The following is a 22,123-nucleotide window of genomic DNA, read 5'->3' on the forward strand; positions in this document are numbered from 1 at the left end:
TTCATCATTGACCTTCCCTCCATTATAAGGTCAGAAGTGCGGATGATCGCAGATGATTGCATAAGGTTCATCACCATTTACGACTCCTCAGATACTGAAACAGTCCATGTCCACATGCAGCAAGACCTGGACAATATTCAAGCTTGGATTGATAAATGACATGTGACATTCACACCACACAAGTGCTAGGCAATGACCATCTCCAACAAGAGAGAATCTAACCTTGTACCCCCTTGACATTCGATGGCGTTAACATCACTGAATCCCCCACTATCAACATCCTGGGACCAGGAACTTAACTGGACCAGCCTTTTTACTAAAAGAGCAGGTCAGAGGCTGGGAATTCTTTGAAGAGTACTCACCTCCTGACTCCCCAAAGCGTGTCCACCACCTACAAGACACAAGTCAGGAGTGTGATGGAATACTCTACACTTGCTTGGATGAATGCAGCTCCAACAACATTAAAGAAGCTTGGCGCTATCCAGGACAAAGCAGCCGGCTTGATTGGCATCCCATCAACTAACGTCAACATCCGTTTCCTCCGCCACTGATGCACAGTGACAGCAGTATGTACCATTTACAAGACGCACTGCAGGAACTTACCAAAGCTCCTTCAATAGCACCTTCCAAACCCATGACCTCTACCAACTAGAACGACAAGGACAGCAGATGCATGGGAACTCCATCACCTACAAATTCATCTCTCAGCCACGCACCATCCTGACTTGGAACTATATGGCCAGTCCTTCACTGTTGCTGGGTCAAAATCCTGGAAATCCCTTCCTAACAGCACTGTGGGTGTAGCTACATCACATGGACTGCAGTGTTTCAAGAAGGCAGCTCACCACTGCCTTCTCAAGGGCAATTAGGGATGTGCAATAAATGCTGGCATTGCCAACCACACCCACATTATATGAGCAAATAAAAAAAAATGTAGATCCAAGTCCCTCAGCATCAGTGAGTTCTGGTTGCAATTTGAACTACTGGTGTGAGTCGACAGTGTGTTGTGACTTTCCTGCCAGGTGAAGACTGGGGGGTAGCAGATCGGTGGCCAATAGAGGCCCAAACAGATCCGTTTTTAAAACAGTTGTGTAAATGCATAAGTGCTCCTTCATACCCAACAAGGTAAGCTTAGGTCTCCCTGGTCCTTCCTTCTCAAACACAAGACTGTCCTGAAACTCTCTACTGTTACTCACCTGAGTGCCAGTGACCATTTCTTCACTACTATGGTGATTTCCTACTGCCTGAAATTCTGCTCCTGGCTGTCAGCCAGTGACCAGGGACATGTAATTGAACCTGGGAACTAATAATCACCTGGACCTCACAATGCTGGGGTCGGGCCAGGGAGGGTGGTGCTTCTCTTGCCTCTTGCCCACATGGATGAAAATTGATAGAACTCAGTAGAAGATACAGGCAAGAGGTGAATTATGAGTTCTGGATCAACTTTTACTCATCACAAGAAGAAATGTTCTGCATTCCCTAATTGCTAACTTGCCCATTTTTTTTATCCTTGACGTAATGCTTTTAGATTTCTTGGATTTTTACCTTTGTGATGTTCTGTCTTGGAAAGTTACAGAAAAAGGTATCTGAGTGTCAGCATGGTTTTAAATTTCAGCTTTAGCTTGCTTAGGCACATAATCTAGACTAACATTGCAGTGCAGTGCTGAGGGAGCTGTACTGTCAAAAGTGCCAACTTTCTGATGAGATATTAAAACAAAGGTCTGTCTGCCCAGACAGATGGACATGAATTTACAAACATACAAATTAGGAGCTGGAGTAGGCCATTCAACCCCTTGAGCCTGCTCTGCCTTTCAGTAAGATCCTGGCTGATCTGATTGTGGCCTCAACTCCACATTCCACCTACCCCCGATAACCTTTGACAAATCCAATGGCACTTCTTGAAGAGCAGAGGAGTCCTCCCAGTGTGCTGGCCAACACATATCCCTCAGCTGTCACCAGCATAGAAGATTATCTGGTCATTTTTCTCATTGTTATTTTTTGGGATTTTGCTGTGTGTAAATTGGCTGCCAGCTTTTCTACACTATACATTAAAGTATTTAATTGGCTGTAAAACACTTTAGGACATTCTAAGATTGTGAAAAGTGTTATATAAATGCTCAATCTTTCTTTTCTTTTAAATACAGTACTGCTGAATTTTTAGTGGCAACAAAGGACCCTGCTGTTCTCTAAGGATTAAAAAGGAGCAGCATGTGATGTAAATGTCAAAGAGTCACTTCCTGAATCTACTTACCTGGGTTTTTCGCTTCATTTTACCTTCCAGCATGTAATATTTCGTAAGGCAAATGAAAAAGGAATCAAATGGATTAGGTTCACATTTCTGTAGCTTCTAGTTGAAATTCCCTTTTATCATAGCGTTGCAAAAATTGTCAAACAGCACTTATTAATAACTAAGTGCACTTCTATTTTTAATATAATGAAAGCATGTGATTTCTTATATGTTTTGTTGCAGAGGACAGGTCAACTGGAAGCAGGAGTGTTGACAGCTGCTACACAGTTGAGAGAAGAACCTCCAGCGACAAGGCTAGAAACAGTGAGTTTTCCGGCATCTCTTGTAAGTGTGAAATACTACACCTGAAATTCATGGTGAGTGCAGGGAGCATTAATGACCCCTAGTGACTCCTCACCACTCTGATACACTGCTACTTCCCAGTGCTGTCCCCAGCTTCATAGCTCACTTTACCATAGATTAGCACTGTTTAATGTCCCGGTGGGAGGCTCATCTAGAAACTAAGATAGCTTTTGATTATATAACCTTTAAAACATTCTTTTCTCATGACAATTACTGGTGTGTGCAATGTACTGTGCTATATTTGTACCATGCAGGCACATCTAAATATCTCAATTCAGCTCTTTCTAGATAATTAATAGAACAGTTGTCATTAGTGCTGGTTGTGGATGACTAGATTGATATATACTTTATTTACATGTGAAGAGCTAAAATATTGGAAATTTTTGAACTGACTATCCTGTTACTGATTTTTAAAAGATTACTTAAAATATAACCCAGTTGCAAAGAAGTAACATTTAAGAATATAACCTTGGAATAAGAAAGGATCCTGCAGTGCTGTTGCTCCGATTATTTAGGACCACATTCAGGACCTTCACAGGCTAATTTTATGTCCCTCTGCTCAAATCTCCCCTAAATACTACTGACTTGAGAATCTGGCAATTTTTAAAAAATGCTTCAACCTACCACCCTGGTTCTTTTCAGAATAATTATCCATACTAATCGTCAAAGTGAACAGGTAGTTAACTTCCTATTTTGAACAGGCAATCAAGAATCTGAGCCATTCAAAAATCAGCTATTATGGTAATAGCCATAACATGGTAAGGAACTGTACCACGTTTCAAAAAAAATCAATGGAAGCAAGCTGATGCACCTATAGATTGTGGGATTTTATAGAGTCCCCACATTTGAATAACACCTAATAATCAATCCATGCCCATGTGCCTTACAATAAGTGCATCTTGGGCCCTCAGTGTGAATAGTGCCATTGAGTACCATAATATGAAATTTAGACAAATGATCTTCAGTGAATCTGTTTAAATAGCAGCAGTATGACTACTTGGAGAGGACTGCATCCCTTGATGTGAATACTCTACAGCTGTCCATGCCACCAGTAACAGCTTACGGTCAACTGTGAATCACCAGGTGAAAACCCAACTAACTTTCTGACTGGCCCATGCAAGTATACATACTGGTGCATGTTGCTGCACGTCTAGTACGGGGCTCCCTCAGAAGCAGTGAGGTCCTTTGAGGATTCATGTTCTTGCATTTCCAGTGGCACTTGCTGTACAAGTGACAGTCCTGGAAGACTAAATAAGTGATATAAATTAGTCACGGCAAAGTAACAATCTTGACAGCCACCATACTCAGTGTTCTCATAGTTCAGTTGCTGATGAAATAAAAGAGGCATTTGTATTATCTGTGAGCCCCCAGTCTCTCCATCTCCAGCTGTGAGGATGCAGATGTGCCACTTATGTACATGGCACCTTTGTCCACTGAAAGCTGAGCGGATGTGATGAGTGATATGATGGAGTTGCATGACAAGACAGTGAAATGCTTGTAAATCAGAAGATAATGAGGGCATGTAAAAAAGGGAGTACATTAATCATGGATGACTTTAATATTCATGTAGATTGGGAAAATCAAATTGGCAGAGGTAGCCACAAGCAAGAGTTCATAGAGTGTATTCGGGACAGTTTCCTAGAATAATCCTACCTATAGCTATCACTAGAGAAGTGCGAGGGAAAATAATGGGACTAAAGGACGATAGGTCCCCTGGAACTGATGGGTTAACAATATTAAAGGAAGTAGCTACAGAGAAAGTGGATGCACTGATAGTAACCTTCCAAGAATCCAATGTAACACCCCTATCCAAAAAGGGAGGGAGACAAAAAACAGGTAACTATAGGCCAGTTAGCTTAACATCTGTCATTGGGAAAATGTTAGGGTCTATTATAAAGGATGTAATAGCAGAGCATTTGGAAATATATAATATAATTAAGCCGAGTCAGCATGGCTTCATGATGGGGAAATCATGCCTGACAAATTTATTCTTTGAGGAGGCAGCAAGCAGGATAGATAAAGGGGAACCAGTAGATGTAATATATTTAGATTCCCAAAAGGCATTCAATAAGGTATTGCACATAAGGCTACTTAATAAGATAAAAGCCCCTGGCATTGGGGGTAGTATATTAGCATGGATAGGGGATTGGCTAACTAATAGAAGACAAAGAGTTGGGATATGGGGGGCATTTTCAGGGTGGCAACCTGTAACTAGTGGAGTGCCACAGGCGTCAGTGCTGGGGCCACAATTATTTACAATATATATCAATGACTTGGATGAGGGAAGTGAATGTACTATCGCCAAGTTTGCAGATGACACAAAAATTGGGAAGGCAAGTGGTAAGGATGACACAAAGAGTCTACAGAGGGATATAGACAGGTTAAGTGAGTGGGCAAAAACTTGGCAGATAGAATATAACGTGGGAAAATGTGAGGTTATGCACTTTGGCAAGTAGAATAGAGGAGCTGAATATTAATTAAATGGAGAAAGACTGCAGAAAGCTACAGCATGGAGGGATTTGGGGGTCCTTGTGCATAAATCACAAAAAAGCTATCGTACAAGTTCAGCAGATAATAGGGAAGGCAAGTGGAATGTTGATCTTTACTTCAAAGTGAATGGAGTATAAAAATGGGGAAGTCTTGCTAAATCTATACAAGTCACTAGTTAGACCACACCTAGAGTACTGCGAACAGTTTTGGTCCCCTACCTAAGGAAAGATATACTGGCATTGGAGACAGTCCAGAGAAGGTTCACTAGTTTGATCCTGGGTATGGAGGGATTTTCTTATGAGGAGAGGTTGAGTAGGTTGGGGCCTGTACTGATTGGAGTTTAGAAGAATGTGAGGCGACCTTATTGAAACATTTAAGATTCTTAGGGGGCTTGACAGGGTAGTTACTATGGGGTTGTTTCCCCTTGCGGGAGAGTCTAGGGCCAGAGGGCATAATCTCAGAGTAAGGGGTCACCCATTTAAGACAGAGATCAGGAATTTCATCTCTCAGAGGGTAGGGAATCTGAGGAGTTCTTTATCACAGAGGGCTGTAGAGATGGGTCGTTAAGTATATTCAAAGCTGAAATAGACAGATTTTTAACCAGTAAGGGAATCAAGGATTATGGGGAAAAGGCAGGAAAATGGAGTTGAGGATTATCAGATCAGCCATGATCTCATTAAATGGCGGAGCAGACTCAATGGGCCAAATGGCCTACTCCTGCTCCTATGTCCTGTGGTAATGGGAGATGGGTGGATGGTGGTGCAGAGGGGGTTTACACCTCAGGATGTAGGTGAATCAGCAAATGTACTTAATTTTCCTGACCTGCTTAGGTCATTAAATTGCTTCCTGCACTGCATTCAAGACTGGGCATAATGGTCCTGCTGTTCAACTCCTCAGCTACCTCCAGCACACCTTCTCAATGAGAGTATTAGGTTTCTTCCTCTCATTGCTGGGAAAAGGTATGTCCCTCCTTCTCCTGACTGCACCCAGTAATTCAGAGAGAGTGAGATTGAATCGAGGTATAGCCCTTACTGTTCGTGAATCCATCCTAAATAGCTCCTAGCTCCTCACTTCCATTTATGCATTGACCCTTTTAATAAAAGTGGAGTTGAGGATTACCAGATCAGCCATGATCTCATTGAATGGCAGAGCAGACCTGATGGGCTCAATGGCCTACTACTGCTCCTACGTCCTGTAGTGTTGTGAAATGGGTGGACAGTGGTTGAGATTGTGTCATGCAGCTGTGAATCACACTACTGCGCAGCTTGGAGACTCAAAATTGGGAAGTAAAAATTTAATCATTTAACCAAGTAAAAAATCAAAGAATCCGGCTTGCAAAGTTTACTTTTATCCCAACCTCGACTGGGAAACCGTCTTTGCATTAATATCAGGGTCATTAACTATGCTTTGTTCTGCTCAGATGCTACCTGACCTGAATATTTCACATCTTTTCTGCTTTTATTTTAATAATTTGATTGGTGTAAGTATACATGTAATATTCTCTTTAATATTCAGGATACAGGAAAAGTGTTGGGAGAAGAGAATAACGACTTGCAGATGCAACCTAATAAAGGGAGCAAGCCATCTAAAAGAAAGTCAGAAGAATTTTCTGACTTCAGCAGTGACAGCGAGACAGAGCCTTCAAGTATGACAAAAATGAGGAGTGGTAAACATGATCTGGTAGATACCAGTAACAATGCAAATTCCCGGGGACAGCTTACATTGGCCCAGTGTGGATTTTCCAAACTCCTTGACAGGAAAACAGGCACCAGAGAGGAATTCAGCGAGAGTGACTGGAGTTCTGATAATGAGATATTAGAGAACCAAAGCACAGAAGAAAGCACAAGCAATGATTTAGGTTCGCCTGTAGATAAGGCAAAATACAGGAGCAGTGACTTGGCCTCGGAGGCCCACTCTGATGCGCAACCTGTAAAAGGGAATCATGGGTTTGTTCAGCAAGTAAGACAAAAGCTTTGTCAAAACTGGAGCACTTCTAGTGAATCTGAGGGAGAAGCTGAATTAAGAAACAAATGCAAGTATCATGGTACTTCAGAAAAAGTCGCTATTGCCATGACAACTGACAATGGTGCAGAAGGAAGCGATGATGTCATCCACCCTTCACAAATGTTAGGACAAAAGAAAAAAGTGCCTGCCAAGAAGAAATCTAAGTCTAACTTCCTGGCAAAAGATTCTGAGGATTCAAATAATAAAAACTTCACAAGTATTTCCTGTGAAGAAAAGGTCCTGTTGTCCTGTAAACAATCAGGATTTCCTGGTGTAAAAGCAGGCATCATTGGTGATTGTCCCAAGATAACAAAGGGGAATCCCTTGAACTATTCTGCCAAATTAAAAGAACCAAACAACATCAGCGATGAGTCAGACGACATTGAAATATCTGCAGACTCACCAGGGATAACGCCCATTCAATCTGAACATGGAGCAGAAAGAGCCAAAAAAACCCTGGACAGTAAATCTCAAGTCAGTTTTAAAAAAGAGACAATGCAATACAACATTGAGGAATTTTCATCATCTGAAGATGATGTTCCCACAAAACGAATCAGGTTCAGCGCAAACAGAGAGATGGGTAAAAGTAACAATAAACGAAAGGTCAGCAATGTTCAGTTTGGTCCCAAGCATAAGCCGATTGGAATTGGCAAAGATGAAGACATACCGGGGCGCAAAAATCGGAGCCAAAATCACGGGGAGCAGTTTGCGACAATGGACAGATTGTTAGGTAACTGCAAATCTTTCTTTCAGAGTAGAATGTAAGGTCAGGATGTTTGTTTTCTCTTGTTAATGTTTTGTAACTACGGGAGTTAAAAATATTTTTGCATTCACACTTCACAAGACCAGTGTGAGGTTGATAACCTCTTTGCACTGACAATAAACTTAAAGTATAAATCAAGTTTAAAGGCCCAAAAAGACTCCAAAGTGAAACATAAAGTAATATTCTCTCTTCCTGAAACTAGATAGACTGTATTTACTCTATGGGATTGACATTAATACACTTAACGCCCTTTTTTACGTTGTAAAACAAGCACAAAGCATATCCATTTAGATGTGAGACAGCCTATGCCCAGTCAACAAGCCTCATTACTAACCTTGTTTTAAACACTTTTTAGGAGCCTCAAATAAGACCTAAAGGACCCCTGAGTACAATTAGTTACCAGTGAGCAGAGCCCAATTCACAATTCTTCAGCAGACCCTGTGGCCAGTGATCAAAAACAAGTTGTTTGTTTTGTAAAGAAGAGTACTCTGACCAGGTGACCAATATGGAGACAAGTCTTGGCACCATCTGCTTTCCCACATAGGATTGCCAACTGTGGCTGGACATACTCACGGAGCTCTCATCACATGACCTCCTGCTTCCAACCACTCTATCCAGTCAAACACCTTTATTTCTTGTCTAATATTTTTGTAATTTCTAAACAAAAGTCTTCAGAGTATTTTTTTTAATGACATTATGATTTGTCTCCTGGGTTGCTCACAGCAGCATCCAGCAAAATCCAGGTTGTCCCAAATATGTAGATAAGGCTCAAAGACCAGTTCCTGGTTATCCTTGGCCCTCTTGGTTCAGGCGTGCACTGCCATTGCCAAGTCTGGGCCCAAAATCTACCCCTATAATTGCAAAACAAAAACTACCACAGTGTGAATGCACCAGATTTAAGGTCCGCAGTGCTGAATTTGTATGACGCATAAGCATCTCAGCTAGGATAAAAACAATGAAGCGGCTTGCTGCTCCAACTTTAAAAAAAATTGTTTCCTTAATTTGGATTGCTGTTTGTCTATTCAATTGCAGCTGATAATGGGGCCAGAATATTGCCGTCGGCTTGTGGGGGCAGGCCTGACACGCGAAATGATGCGCGATGATGTCGGGCATGCGCCTCGATGTCATCACACGTCATTTCGATCTTTCGTTCGGCGGGCGCACGCCAGAGGCCTATTAAGGCCATTAAAAAGTAATCAAGCTTATTAACAATGCTGCCTGTCCGACCTTAAGGTTGGCGGGCAGGCGAAGAGCCCAAGCAGCCTTCACATTTTTCAGGCAGCCTCATTCACGGGCAGGATGAGGTTTCCTGAAGGCTTTATTAAATATTTTTTTTAAATTCGCAAAATATAAGAACATGTCACATGAGGGGACATGCTTAGATAACTTTATAAATGCTTTATTTAATTAATTTAATGTCATGCGCGGAAAAGCTCAGGCCCCGACTCTCCCTCCTCCCCCCGCCCGCATACGTAACGCTGAGCGCTACTGGCCGTGCGTCACGCTGGGTGGGCCTTAATTGGCCCGCCCACGTAAAACGGCGGCACACAGCCAATCGCAGGTGGCGATCAACTCCACACCCACTCCCGACCGGCCCGCCCAGCCCACCTGACATGGATACGTTTCTGGCCTTGGAATCAGTCAGGCCAGATCTACAACAGAATATGACAAGTTTGGTAAAGATTTAAAATGATGTTTCCATTAAATTGTATTAAAGAAGTCATATCCTTGCAGAAATAAATAATGTGCATTGCATACAAATGGTTTGGAGACCTTTTCTGAATAAATACAAGGATGTTAGCAGTCTGATTTTATCACAGGGCATGGGCTGAATTTTGCCGTGTGGAGCAGGGGGCGAGGCCTGCTCCGATGCATAAAATGACATGGGATGATGTCGGTGGCGGGGGGGGATCCCCCGGCATCATCCTGCCCCATTTAAATTTTCAGGAAGGTGGGGGCACAGCAAAATCAGCTGTCCACCCGCCAACCTGCAAATGGCCAATTGAGGCCATTGACAGGATCATTGAAACAATTAAAGGACCTGCCCGTCCAACCTTAAGGCCAGGAGCCCTGGCGGCAAATAGAAAAAAACATGAAACATCATCCACCAGCGGGATGAGGTTTCATGTAGGGATTTAAAAAGTTTAATAAAGTTTTAGTGTAATTGATCTCCCTGAGGCAGCACTTAGCCTCAGGGAGATGCGCACTCTTTCGTGCGCATGCGCGAAAGAGCGCACTCTCGCTTTTGGCGAATTCCCTCCCGCCCGCACAGGCAGTGCATAGCGCTTCCCGGAGGACAACATGCTGGGCGGGCCTTAATTGGCCCACCCACGGCAGGGATCGGCTCCCCCGCCCTCCAGAGATTTGGTTGAGCCCGCCCGCCCGGCAGGCAGAAAATTCTGCCCCATGGGTTGCCTCAAGTCTCTGACATGTATAGTAAAGTAAATGAGAACTGACTGCCTGGGTTTCCAACACTCAGGCCCATTTTGATGAACTGAGGAGCACCATATTGCATTTTAACTAATAATTCTTCCGCCAGTGTAAAGTGGATTTGAATTAACCCAACTCGGTGAAAGAGGTAAATCAGAAATGTTCCACTTTTATATGAAACTGCTGTGCAAGGTACGTGACTTGTTTTCCTGAGAGATACTTGTTTCTTTAAAGTTGTTTTAAGTGACAGGGTTACTGTTAACTGATATTTAATGTTCCAATTATTAGGTGATGTACAGGAAGTGGCTTTCATTCATTCGAACCAACATGTGATTGGATCCAGCAAGGCTGAAAATCAAATGAGTCATAATGCAATTCGTGATGTATTTGAGCTAAAACAATATTCCCAGATTCCTGCCAATGTAGCAGTCCACACCAGTCAGGTAAAATGGCAGTGAACAGTATCAATTTATGTACATTAATTGCTTTACACCATTTAATAATTTTATTCATGAGTTTATAGAATCTCATTAATAAAGGTGACTAACCCCAATTACTGGAGGGAGTTAATACTGGTTCTGAGATGATCTGGCTAGATTTTCATGGGTTTGGCATTCTCTGTTGGCCTGGATTTTGTGGTCAGCAGCGAAGCAAAGGCACTCACCACTGACCTTGAAGAAAGTCTCACTGAGAGATCTAGTGATCTCTGTGGTGAGAATGTTACCTCCCTCGCCATGCTGTAAATTGCAGCATTCTTTAATGGGGATTCCCAGCGGGGAGTTGCAGTGATGTTATCAAGCTGTCCAAGCAGTCAATCACATGTAAAAAATTCTCACAACCACCAACCAGGAAATTAAAAGCACTGAAATTAAGCCACTTTTTAAAAATTATATATACAGCAAAATAAAAATGGGCATGCAGATGGAGTCAAGGTAGAAGCTGAAATTTCATGATGAAGTTTGAAGAAATTGAAAAAGTTTAATTTAAAAACTCTTGCAATTAATTGCCATTTGAAATTTAAAAACACAGTATTATTTTATTCAAGGTCAGGTCTGCTTTCTAGGGTTAATTATTACTCAGATTGCTGTTGAAACCCAGTTATATTTGATTGAATAAAGTGTAACTTTTTATGGTATTTCTAAAAGCGATATGTGAGCAGAAAAGTGGGAACTCTCACCATATCAACTGATGTCAATGGTTACTGGCTCTAGGGAGGAGTGCACAGTGGTGGAGCAATGAGTGACAGACCGCAACTTAAGGATTTCTGTGTTAATCTGCACTTCCACTAAATCCTGAAGTTGTGATCAATTTCAGAGGGGTAATGATGGTGAACGCTGACCGTTCACTGTCAAAAACACCCACAAAATCTGGGCCATTATGCTTTCCAAAGTGCATTTCCTGCTCTCAGCTGTGCTTTTAAGAGTGCTGGATGAACCCTTTTCCTTACAGGAGTAATTTTTCTTTAACTTTTTGTTACGTGAATTTTCTTTATTTTAATAAAACTACTGATGCCACAAGAGCTCAATTTAGTCTGATAGTAGAGGCAGGAAATGGAAATTTAAAACGAGAATCACAGAATTGTTACAGCACACAAGGAGGCCATTTGGCCCATTGAGCCTGCACCGGTGCTTTTGAAGAGAATCCAATTAGTCCCACTCCCCTGCTCTTTCAGGATCCTTGTATCTTTTTCTTCTATTCGTCCAAGTATTTATTCAATTCCTTTCTGAAGGCTACTATTGAATCTGTGTCCACCACCTTATCAGGTAGTACATTTCAAATCCTAACCACTTGGTGAATAAAAAGGTTTTTCTTAATGCCATTTCTAATTCTTTTGCCAATCATCTTAAATCTAGCCCTTTGGTTATCAACTCTCCAACTATTGGAAACAATTGCTCTTTATTTATTCTATCTAAACCCTTCATGATTTTAAACAACTCTATCAAATCCTCTCTTAGCCTTCTCTACTCTAAGCAGAGAAACCCCAGATTTTCCAGACCAATCATCACCCCTGGACCAATTCTAGTACATCCTAGTGGTATGAGTGGTAGATTTCCCAAAGCAGTATTACTCTAATATTGTCCAACCTGTCCATTTTAAATTTTAAAAATCTGAGGAATTGTCTAAAGGTTTATGTGATAAAACAAGATATTTGAAAAGCCTTCAAAGTACTGAAGGTAGGTTGGTAACAGCAAGCTGGAGTCTCTTGATAAATACAGCTGTGTTTTTGTCAGGCATGGGTGTGAAAGGTTATAGAACCTAGGCAGGTAGATGGAGTTAAGATACAGATCAGGCATGACCTAATTGAATGGCAGAACAGGCTCGAGGGCTGAATGGCCTAGTCCTGTACCTATGTTCCCAAGAACATTTATTTCCCTGTTTAATAAAGTATTTTTTGGAGGTAAGCAGCACCTCTGTTGTAATTGAATTACTTCATGCAAAATAAATAGTTTATTTAGAGAAGGGAAAGTGAATTACAAAGACTGCAAATCTGCTCAAGATTATTTTCTATGGCAGTAGAAATGTGATATCAAAGAGCGAGGGGTTCCCGTCCTGCCGCCTTCTGCTAGCTGTGATATTACATCATTAATTTGGTATGTGCCCTTGACCATGTCAGAGGTCAGAAAAGTATGGGCAGATTTTCAACTTGGCGGTGGCAATCGAAAGTTGGGCAATTTCCCGACGCCACAATCCCGCTTCCAGACTGGCAGTGCCCACTGTTTTCATGGCAGGGAGTCAGGAATGGGCTGCAGTCAGCAGCAGGCCTGATACAGAGGCGGGCCAATGTCAAGGCAGCCAAGTTAAAAGGCCCACCTCCATTCACTGAGATATCGACCCGGTTCTGGAGATGATTGTGAGACCCCCAACCCTCAATGCCTTACACCCCCACCCCCATTCTGCCCCATACTCCCCCTGATCCCACCCCATACCCAAACAATCCCCTCACCCAGTATCAACCATCAAGAGAACTGATGAGCTCTATAATAACATTGCGAAGTCTTTGAAAAGCTCATAGATTTGTTAAAATAAACTAACCGTATTTGAATATCTATTTGAAAAAGCATAATCGTCTTAGAAGCTCATAGAGCAGTCAAAAGGAACAAGCATTATTTGAATTCAATTTAAAAAACAATCCTCTGAACAGCTCATAAACCTGTTAAAATCACCAAGCTCACATTGTCTCTGACAGCGCGATCAATAACCCACGCTGAGCAGAATGTATTAGTGGGTTTGGAAGTCAGCCAAACATTCATACTAAGATTACATTGAGCAGTTGTGTCAATAGACCCTCCTGAGCTGAATCCATTAAAGCCTTTGAAGACAGACAGAAGCTCAGCCACCTGTTAAAGCTTTGAAACAGCCAACCAGATGGCTAAGCTGAACTTAAAGGAAAAAATCGAAACCTCAGGGCACATTTCACAACATCAGATCTGGATTTCATGATTTAACAATGCAGAATAGCACTTAATACATGGATAATGTACTCTAATGTATCTGAAGACTTTTTCCACTTTCATAATGCTGTTCATTGCCTTCACAGCTTGCCAGATGTCAAAAGTGACAACCTGGCAAACACATTATTTAATGGTCACTTACATGTTCAAAACAAAGTCCTTTAGTCACTCGCTGTATTAAAACATAAATAACTTATGATACAGCATTTCATTATGACATATGGGGCAGAATTTTACGTGGGCGGGCCAATTAAGGCCCGCCCAGCGTGACGCCCAGCGGGAAGTGCTATGCGCTTCCTGTGTGGGCGGGGGGGATTCCCCAAAAGCAAGAGTGCGCTCTTTCACGCATGCGCACGAAAGAGCGCACATCTCCCTGAGGCTAAGTGCTGCCTCAGGGAGATCACTTACACTTTTAAAAACGTTAAAATTAGAAAAAAAAATCCTTAACTTGTCCCCCTCATGTGACAATGTCACATGAGATGGGACAAGTTCATTAATTACACTAAAACTTTATTAAACTTTTTAAATCCCTACATGAAACCTCATGCCGCCGGTGGATGAGATTTCATGTTTTTTCTATTTTCCACCCGGACTCCTGGCCTGCCCGCCAACCTTAAGGTTCCCCCCGACATCATCCTGCGTCATTTTACATGTCGGTGAGCGGGCCTCGCCAACGGCAAAATTCAGCCCATGAAGTTGGCAACATCTTCCGAATTTACCTTTCATACTGTTCCCGACTCCAAACAATGGTTCATGACACCTCTGCATGGTGTGAGTCAAGTCACCTTCCAAAACTGTCCCAACTCCATGGCAGAATTTTACGGCCCCATTTCAGTGGGGACAGGGCCATAAAATGCGGTGAGATATGCTAAACCTCATTGGCTTCGGCGGGAACGTAAAATCCCACTGCTGTAAAATTGTGCCCCATGAAAATTGGAATAAGTCTGAAATGCCCACTTCTACAATGGAGCTGGCAGCATGGGGGCTCCTGACCTGCTCCCTTACCCCATGCTGCTAAAAATTGCTGATGCTGGAAATGGGGGTGGGAATCTTGGAACCGGGTCCCACCCACCATTTTTAAAGCCCACCCAACGCACTTTGGCACCTGACAGGACAGGAAAATCCAGTCCTATATCTGCTTTAATTATAGGTTAACATTGGTTTTGCACATTTAAACAAAACATGGCCTAATCTGACAAATATTTTTATAGCCCATTGTGTTCACAGCAGGAGTTGATAAAGAAAATCAGGAGAAGACTTGCAACAAACCTAGATTAGCAGTAAATCCTCAAATCATGCTTCTTGTTGTTGAGGTGTTGTGTGACAGAAAGCCATTGTCTATTGCAAACTTCCCGTCCGTAGACAGCAGACATTCTGAGCACGTCCACACAACTATGCCAAACGCATAAGTTTTGTTTGACAAGTTTCAAATATAATTTTTTGAAATGAAGGTCACTAAAAGTGTATTTTCAAAAAATCGTTTAAAAAAGAACTATACTTATTTTTAAGATTTCTTCATCCCGTCTGATCCTGTTTTTTGATAACAATTTTTAATATTTTTATTCAGATTGTCAGGATTGGTGACTTAATGATGGAAATGACTTAGTGGAGTTATTCAGCCTGATGTCAGTACTTAGTTTTTAATATTGGTCTGAGCAGCAGATTTTTAATTAACCTCTTAAAACATTTCACTCTTATTCAACAAATGGAAAGCTGATTTAGCCCCCTTTTTGTTGGTTACATATGGAAGTTGGTCCATCTTTCAATATCCATCAACTCTCAGGAGTTCATTTTATTTCACCAGATTTTGATCATAAAACAAGAAAACAACTGCCAGTAAAAACTTGGCACACACAATATCAGATTTTATCTTGTATTACCAATTGTAACAAAATGCAGAAGAAATGTACTACTTTGCACACATGCTTAGTAGCTGTATTCAATATAGCCCACAAACTTCCTCTAACGTGGGGTCGATTGTTAAGCTTTATGCCAAGTAACACATTTGATATAGCTGCATATGCTACAAGTTGGACTGCTTTTATTATAACCTTGTTTTAATTCTGATTGTGGCAGACTGATTTTCCGTCGATGGGCAAATCTGGTGCAGGTCTTCCAGAATTTAATAGAAACAAAGCCAATGTGAAAGCAATAGGTTTTCGATGTGTATTGCAGCAGCAATGCAATAGACTGCATTATTGTAAAACAGTGCATCGTGTATTCTGGCTTTTTGTGCTCAGAATTAAGTTGCCAATTTTTTTTTAAAAGTGTTATTTCATTGAACAAAACTAGCAGCAATACCGCTCCCTCTTTATCACCACATGGCTTTCTGTTGTTCTCTATGAATTTTTACCTGTATGAAACAAAAGTAATTGGGGTCACCAACTAAATAGTTAAGGCACCGGGAGAGACCTTTGTATGGATCTTAGCAGGGTTCCATATTTACTTTAATCCCAACCAGTGCAATTCTCCTGAAACACCAGGACCAAATGTACTTATGTTTCCTCCCCTTGTTACACAGAATGGGAATTTTTGGGTTGGTTAATAATTCTGCTGAGCCATGTTTGTTCCTGAATCTTTTTTATTGCTTCTCTTGATGGTTTACTGTAATGACATAAACTTACTGGGATATATTGTTAAAGTTTTCAACACTAAAGGGAGATTTGGCCCTCTAAGAGTCTGCAAACAAAGAAATGTAACCTGATAGCTGCAGCGATGTTATAGAATTGATTCAATCTTTCTGTCCTTCCAGCTCATGGTATTCCAAATTATATGGACAGAAAGAACACATTGCATGTACAAAGCGCAAACTCAGCAATATGGTTTGCTTCCCCTCAACTGGTAATTGTGCCAATATCAATATCCTTAACTAGTCTTTCACTGACAGAATCCATCTCCTGCCAGCAGCATGGATTAGAACAGTCAGTGATTGGGAACATGTACTAAGACCACTTTCTGATATTGCTGTTAATTATCTCACAGTTACCTCTGATGTAATTCATTATGCCGACATTACTTTATGGATTGAAGGGAGATTTATAATGGCTATTAGCAAACAGGGCGATCCTCAGATGGACGTATCATTTCTAACTGTGAAAATGTTTGGTAGAGTTAAAGAGTAAGATGATTCCATGGGGGAGAATTTTCTTCCTATCGGTCAGGCCAGTCGAGAGCGGGTGCGGGCGGGCAGAGAGCCGATTGCCGCTGGGTGATTGGCTGCACGCTGCCATTTGGCATGGATGAGCCAGTTAAGGCCCGTCCAGAGTGACATGCGCCCGAAAGCGCTCAGTGCTACCTGTGCGGGCGGGGGGAGGAGGGAGAATTGGGGCATACGTGCGAAAGAGCACAGAAATCTCCCTGAGGCACAGAGCTGCCTCAGGGAGATTAATTTCATAATATTAATTTTAAACAAAGAGGCTAAAAAAATCATTTACACATGTCCCCTCATGTGACAGCATCACATGAGCTGGGACATGTTTTTCAAATATTCAGAAAGTATTTATTAATGCTAGAAACCCTTCATGAAATCTCTCCCGTGGATGGATCTACCTGACCGGATCTACCTGTACCCCTCTCATCCAGCCCCCTTTCGCAGGCCGTTTCTAACCTGACCAGGCATTCCCATCCTGACCTCCAAATCCCCCAGATGTCCAACACCCACCCCGATGTTTGACTCCAACCCAACCCCCACGATGTCCAAACTCTCCCTGATGTCCAAACCTCCTCACCTCCCCCCACCAATGTCCAACACCCCCAATCTCCCCTTGATGTCCGACCCCCACTGTGCCCCCCAACCAATCTCCCACCCTCCCTACACCCCATAATGTCCGACTCCCTCCGATGTCTGGCAACCCTATTCCCACGGTGTCTGACCCCCCACCCTGGTGTCAAACATCCTTCCCACCACCCCCTGATGTCCAACTCATCCCCACCCCCAACTGACCTCTGTTCCCCCACACCCCCAAATCCTATCCACTTAACTTAGAGACTTAGCTTCGCCCTGGCCTGTCAATTTCAATGGGACCTTTAAACTTACCTGGTTTACGGCAGCTAGTGCTGTAAAAAAGCGACGTGTGCTTCTTCAATCCAACTCTGCTGGACTGCAATGCTGGGCTTCAGAGTCAGCTGCGCTACCTGGATCTTGCCCAGCCTGACTTGGAAGGCTAGGTAAGCCAGGCACAGAAGAAATTTCCCTAAGTAATTGGGCACAGAATGGCGATCCAATGCTGATTGCCACTCCGAGGAAGTTATGGCCAGAATTTTCCTGTTGGCGATTTGAGGGCGGGGCCCGCTCACCGATGGGAAAATGACACAGGATGACGTTGGGAGAAACCCCCAACTTCATCCCGGTCCCTTTAAATTTTTAGGAAGGCAGATGGACAGCGAAATCAGCTGTCCAACCGCCGACCTGTCAATGGCCAATTGAGGCCATTGACAGGGTCATTAAGATAATTAAAGACCCTGCCCGTCCAACCTTAAGGCTGGCGGTCAGGCCAGGAGCCCCAGCGAGCTCCTGATAATACATGAAACCTCATCCACTGGCGAGATGAGATTTCATGTCCGTTTTGAAAAGCTTTAATAAAGTTTATGTCCTTTTTATTAACATGTCCCATCTCATGTAAAATTAAAACATTAAAAATAGAAAAATATAAAAAATTTTATATTAAAATTATTAACATGTCCCCCTCATGTGACATTTTTATATTTTTCTATTTTTAATGTTTTTGACACTGTCAGTAATCTCCCTGAGACAGCACTTAGTCTTAGCACATGCGCGAAAGAGCACACTTTGACAGTTGGGGAATCCCTCCACCCCCCCGCACAGGAAGCACATAGCACTTCCTGTCGGGCAGGCCACTGGGCGAGCCTTAATTGGCCCGCCCACTCAAAATGGCGGCGGGCCCTGTTTCGGTGGCAGAGTTTGGCTGCCCACCCGCCGCCGAGCCGGAGGGGTCCGCCCGCCCATCAAGGGCAAAATTCTGCCCTATGGCTCTATATATTTTATATAAGTGCAACTAGATTATGTACAACACAGACTTTAAGTAAAATGTATCAGAGGGTTTACTTGTGTTCAATATGCAGATCACTAAGGAAAACTAAATGGGTTAAATTTTATTTCAAGTGTTGCATTTTGCCTCACTTAGGAATTCTAAACAATGTTAGGTGAAGTTGGAAGAGATTTGGGAAGTCTGTGCTTAGATCAATTACTTGTTTATCTGATTATGGGAGCACATTGAATCCTGTGTAACATTTTAAGACCTTATTCTTAAAAGTATTTGACTTCTATTTTTATTTTAGATACTTCAAAAACCTGATAAAGTGCTTTGTTCCCCTCCAAAATCTTCCCAGCAACACCAAACGAACAAAGGTCAAAAGTTACCTCCCCTCCCACTTATGCATCCTGTCACTCAGACAGAGAGGAAGGTGCACCGAGCAGGTGGCAGTACCTTCTTGATTGGACAAACATCCAAAGGAATCTGTAGGTGAGTGAACCAGAAGACACAGGTCAGAGGTCAAAAGGGCTCCACTTCCTCTTTGTTAAGGCAGCTGTGCTCATTATCTCTCTGGCTATATAATACTTCTACCTGAAGGTAACACTTCAGGGGCTTCTTTATCTTCTGTGTGCAAGAGTCCAGAAAGAAATTGGACACTCTGGTAATGTGATTATGTGAGCTCAGACCATTCTCACTAAGTATACCAAATTAATGTATTTGCCAAATAATGGGACAGCTACAGAATGTATAGGAAATGCTTAACCTATTCTTCCACTCACCATTTTGTTTCTATTCAGTTGGCAAGCAGTGGTAAAGATAGCAGAGTACAGGGTCTGTCAAAGGTAGTTACACCTGCAGAACCAGGCAAGGAATATGCAGACTGAATAGCAAGTGGCTCATTTTGAGAATAGGCCAGTACTTTCCCAGAAGCCATTATGCTTCCTCTCATTTCTGACTACATTGCCACAGTATGTTCTTTGTGAATCTTATCTTTGTAAGGAACTTTGTACAGGATTTGGGGCTTTTGCTCTCTAGATCACTGATTCAAGAAATCTTGTTTCAACAGCCGTCACCATAATTGAGCAATAATGGTTGTGAAAGCATATGGTAAATGAAAATTGAGTCTTTATTTGTAATCATGGGTGAGCTGAAAGGCCACATATGTGTTCTGGTCAGTTTTTTGTTTATGTTCAGTAGTGCTGTGCTGAATAATGCATGCAGCCCACACAGGTTCTGAAGGTAGGGATGCAGATACAGCAGTCTCTACTCGAGACCCGGTGGTGCAGCTGTGCAAGCATTCTCTGGTATTTTTTTTTTGCCCAGCATCACAGAGGGAACTTACAAATAGGATTAGCCATAGATCCGAAAATAATACCAGCACATTAAACTGGTAGCAAGTGACAGGAAACCTTTCTTTCTATTGCTGTGTTTCTTTTACTAATCCAAGAGGTGATAGAGGAATTCTTAAACTTCCTGCACCATTGCTAATTGCAATAAAAAGCACTGGATCCCATGTCTGAGTGACAGCTGAGCCAGCTGGAGAGAAAGTTTGGGGAGTGGGGGGAAGAGAGAAAGAGAGAGAAACGGGGAGAGAGAGAGAAAGGATATATCAATAGAAGTCTAGTATTTTGTTATCACTGTGTGCTAACTGGTAATAGGACTTGCTGCATCCTGGTTAGGCAAACATAATCTTGCTTAGAAACACATTCTGGTCCGTACCACGGTGGAACTTTAGCTTATATCAACAGGAGAACAGAAAATACATAGCATTGACAGCACAGAGGCAGGCTATTCAGCCCATCTGGTTTGTGTCTGTATTTATGCTGCACACAAGCCTCATCCCACCCTGCTTCATCTAACGCTGTAAGTACAACCTCTATTTCTTTCTCCCTCATGTATAATCTAAAATATTCACGGCCTTGCCTAAACTCTGAATCTTGATTATGTCATGATCTGGTCATGTCTTTACATGCATTCTGTGTATTTGATTTATTGAACCATAGCTGGTTGAAAGTAAATGATAAGACTGAAATTTAATAAGAAAGGGTTTGAATGGGATAATAAGCCACAAGCTTCAAGCTTGAATGGCTTCTCATTTGTTCCTTAAACAAGATTTAAAGTACAGCTTTCTTTTCAGCTCTTGCCATATATTATTTCCTTACAATACGAATGTGTCGCAACCTGTATAATAAACACTTAGAATAGGCTGAGTGGTGCAGTGCCATTCACAGGCAGCGCTGAGCGGTGCAGTGCCAGTCACAGGCAGCGCTGAGCGGTGCAGTGCCAGTCACAGGCAGCGCTGAGCGGTGCAGTGCCAGTCACAGACAGCGCTGAGCGGTGCAGTGCCAGTCATAGGCAGCGGTCGGTCTCCCTACTGCCCTGCCCGTCCCCGCCAAGTACTCCCCCACCAAGGGCAAAATTCTGCCCATAATGATATTCACCCCGAATAACGTCAAATTATTTAGAGAGAAAAAATAGAAATTATTTTACATTTGGAAAGCAATATGACTGAAGTATTATGAACATGTATTTGTGCACTAGGTGAACGGGTGATACTAATGTGGGGATTGAAAAGTATCACATGATTTCAGTAATCTTCAGCTTCTCCAGTACAGTGTAATCTTCTCCACTCCCCACCATCCCACCTCCATGTCTCCAACAGTTACAAAGCTTTGGGAAACAATTCACCTGATAGGATTAATCTTCGGGTGGAATTGTTCCAGAAATCGGCAAAGTCCAATATCGGGCAGGGAAAGCAGCATCTGACGTGCCGACAGCAATGGCAGCTTTTTATGCCGTATCATATGGCACTTTATTGAAAAAATTCAGAAGCACAGGTTTCACATTGGATCCTTGGCAGGACAACCTCAGATTCGCCCGCCCCGCTGTCACCTCAGGCCTTCAGTAATCCGGGCACCACATTTAAATGGCATCCCTGCACAGAGCTAGCACTCTCTAAGGGATTGGAAGCTGCTGGAGATTCATGGCTGCCAAAGGGAGGAAACATGTTTCCCCAAAATTTAGTGGTGCCTCCCTCGAGTGCCTACTGGATGCAGTAGAGGCCTGCTGCAAAGTCCTCTATCCCTCGCTCTGGGCGAAGACCAACAAATAAGGTCACCAATTCAGCATGGGAAGCAGTGGTCAGTGCCAGCAAAAGAGCACAGCCGTCCAGTGCTGAAAGAGGATGAATGATCTCCTCTGTTCCGCCAGGGTAAATCACTCTTCTCATCACTCTCAACCCATTGCTTCATAAACCCATCACACATACACAGGGATCTCACTCATTGCCAGTTCAAGGGACATCACCATTCACTCTCTCACATGCACCTTCATCTGCCCTGTGGATCATGTCCTCATCCCGTCCATGGCACCACTGAGCATCCACATATGCCAGGCATCC

The 22,123-nt window shown here is 42.6% G+C and overlaps 1 protein-coding gene across 5 annotated transcripts in view; it reads left to right on the forward strand.

The window, feature by feature from the left end:
- Nucleotides 1-22,123, forward strand: part of ercc6l2 (excision repair cross-complementation group 6-like 2) — a 198,597-nt gene that overhangs the window by 170,039 nt on the left and 6,435 nt on the right. For 3 of the 5 annotated variants that reach the window (XM_041186693.1, XM_041186697.1, XM_041186694.1), the window contains 4 exons: nt 2,471-2,572; nt 6,596-7,814; nt 10,566-10,720; nt 19,028-19,212. In XM_041186693.1, coding sequence (XP_041042627.1) covers nt 2,471-2,572; nt 6,596-7,814; nt 10,566-10,720; nt 19,028-19,212 — 1,661 coding nt within the window. The remainder of the gene's footprint in view (nt 1-2,470; nt 2,573-6,595; nt 7,815-10,565; nt 10,721-19,027; nt 19,213-22,123) is intronic. The other 2 variants (XM_041186696.1, XM_041186695.1) reach the window with 2 other exon arrangements.

The sequence above is a fragment of the Carcharodon carcharias genome, chromosome 4 (assembly GCF_017639515.1).
Source record: "Carcharodon carcharias isolate sCarCar2 chromosome 4, sCarCar2.pri, whole genome shotgun sequence".
NCBI classification, from domain to species: Eukaryota; Metazoa; Chordata; class Chondrichthyes; order Lamniformes; family Lamnidae; genus Carcharodon; species Carcharodon carcharias.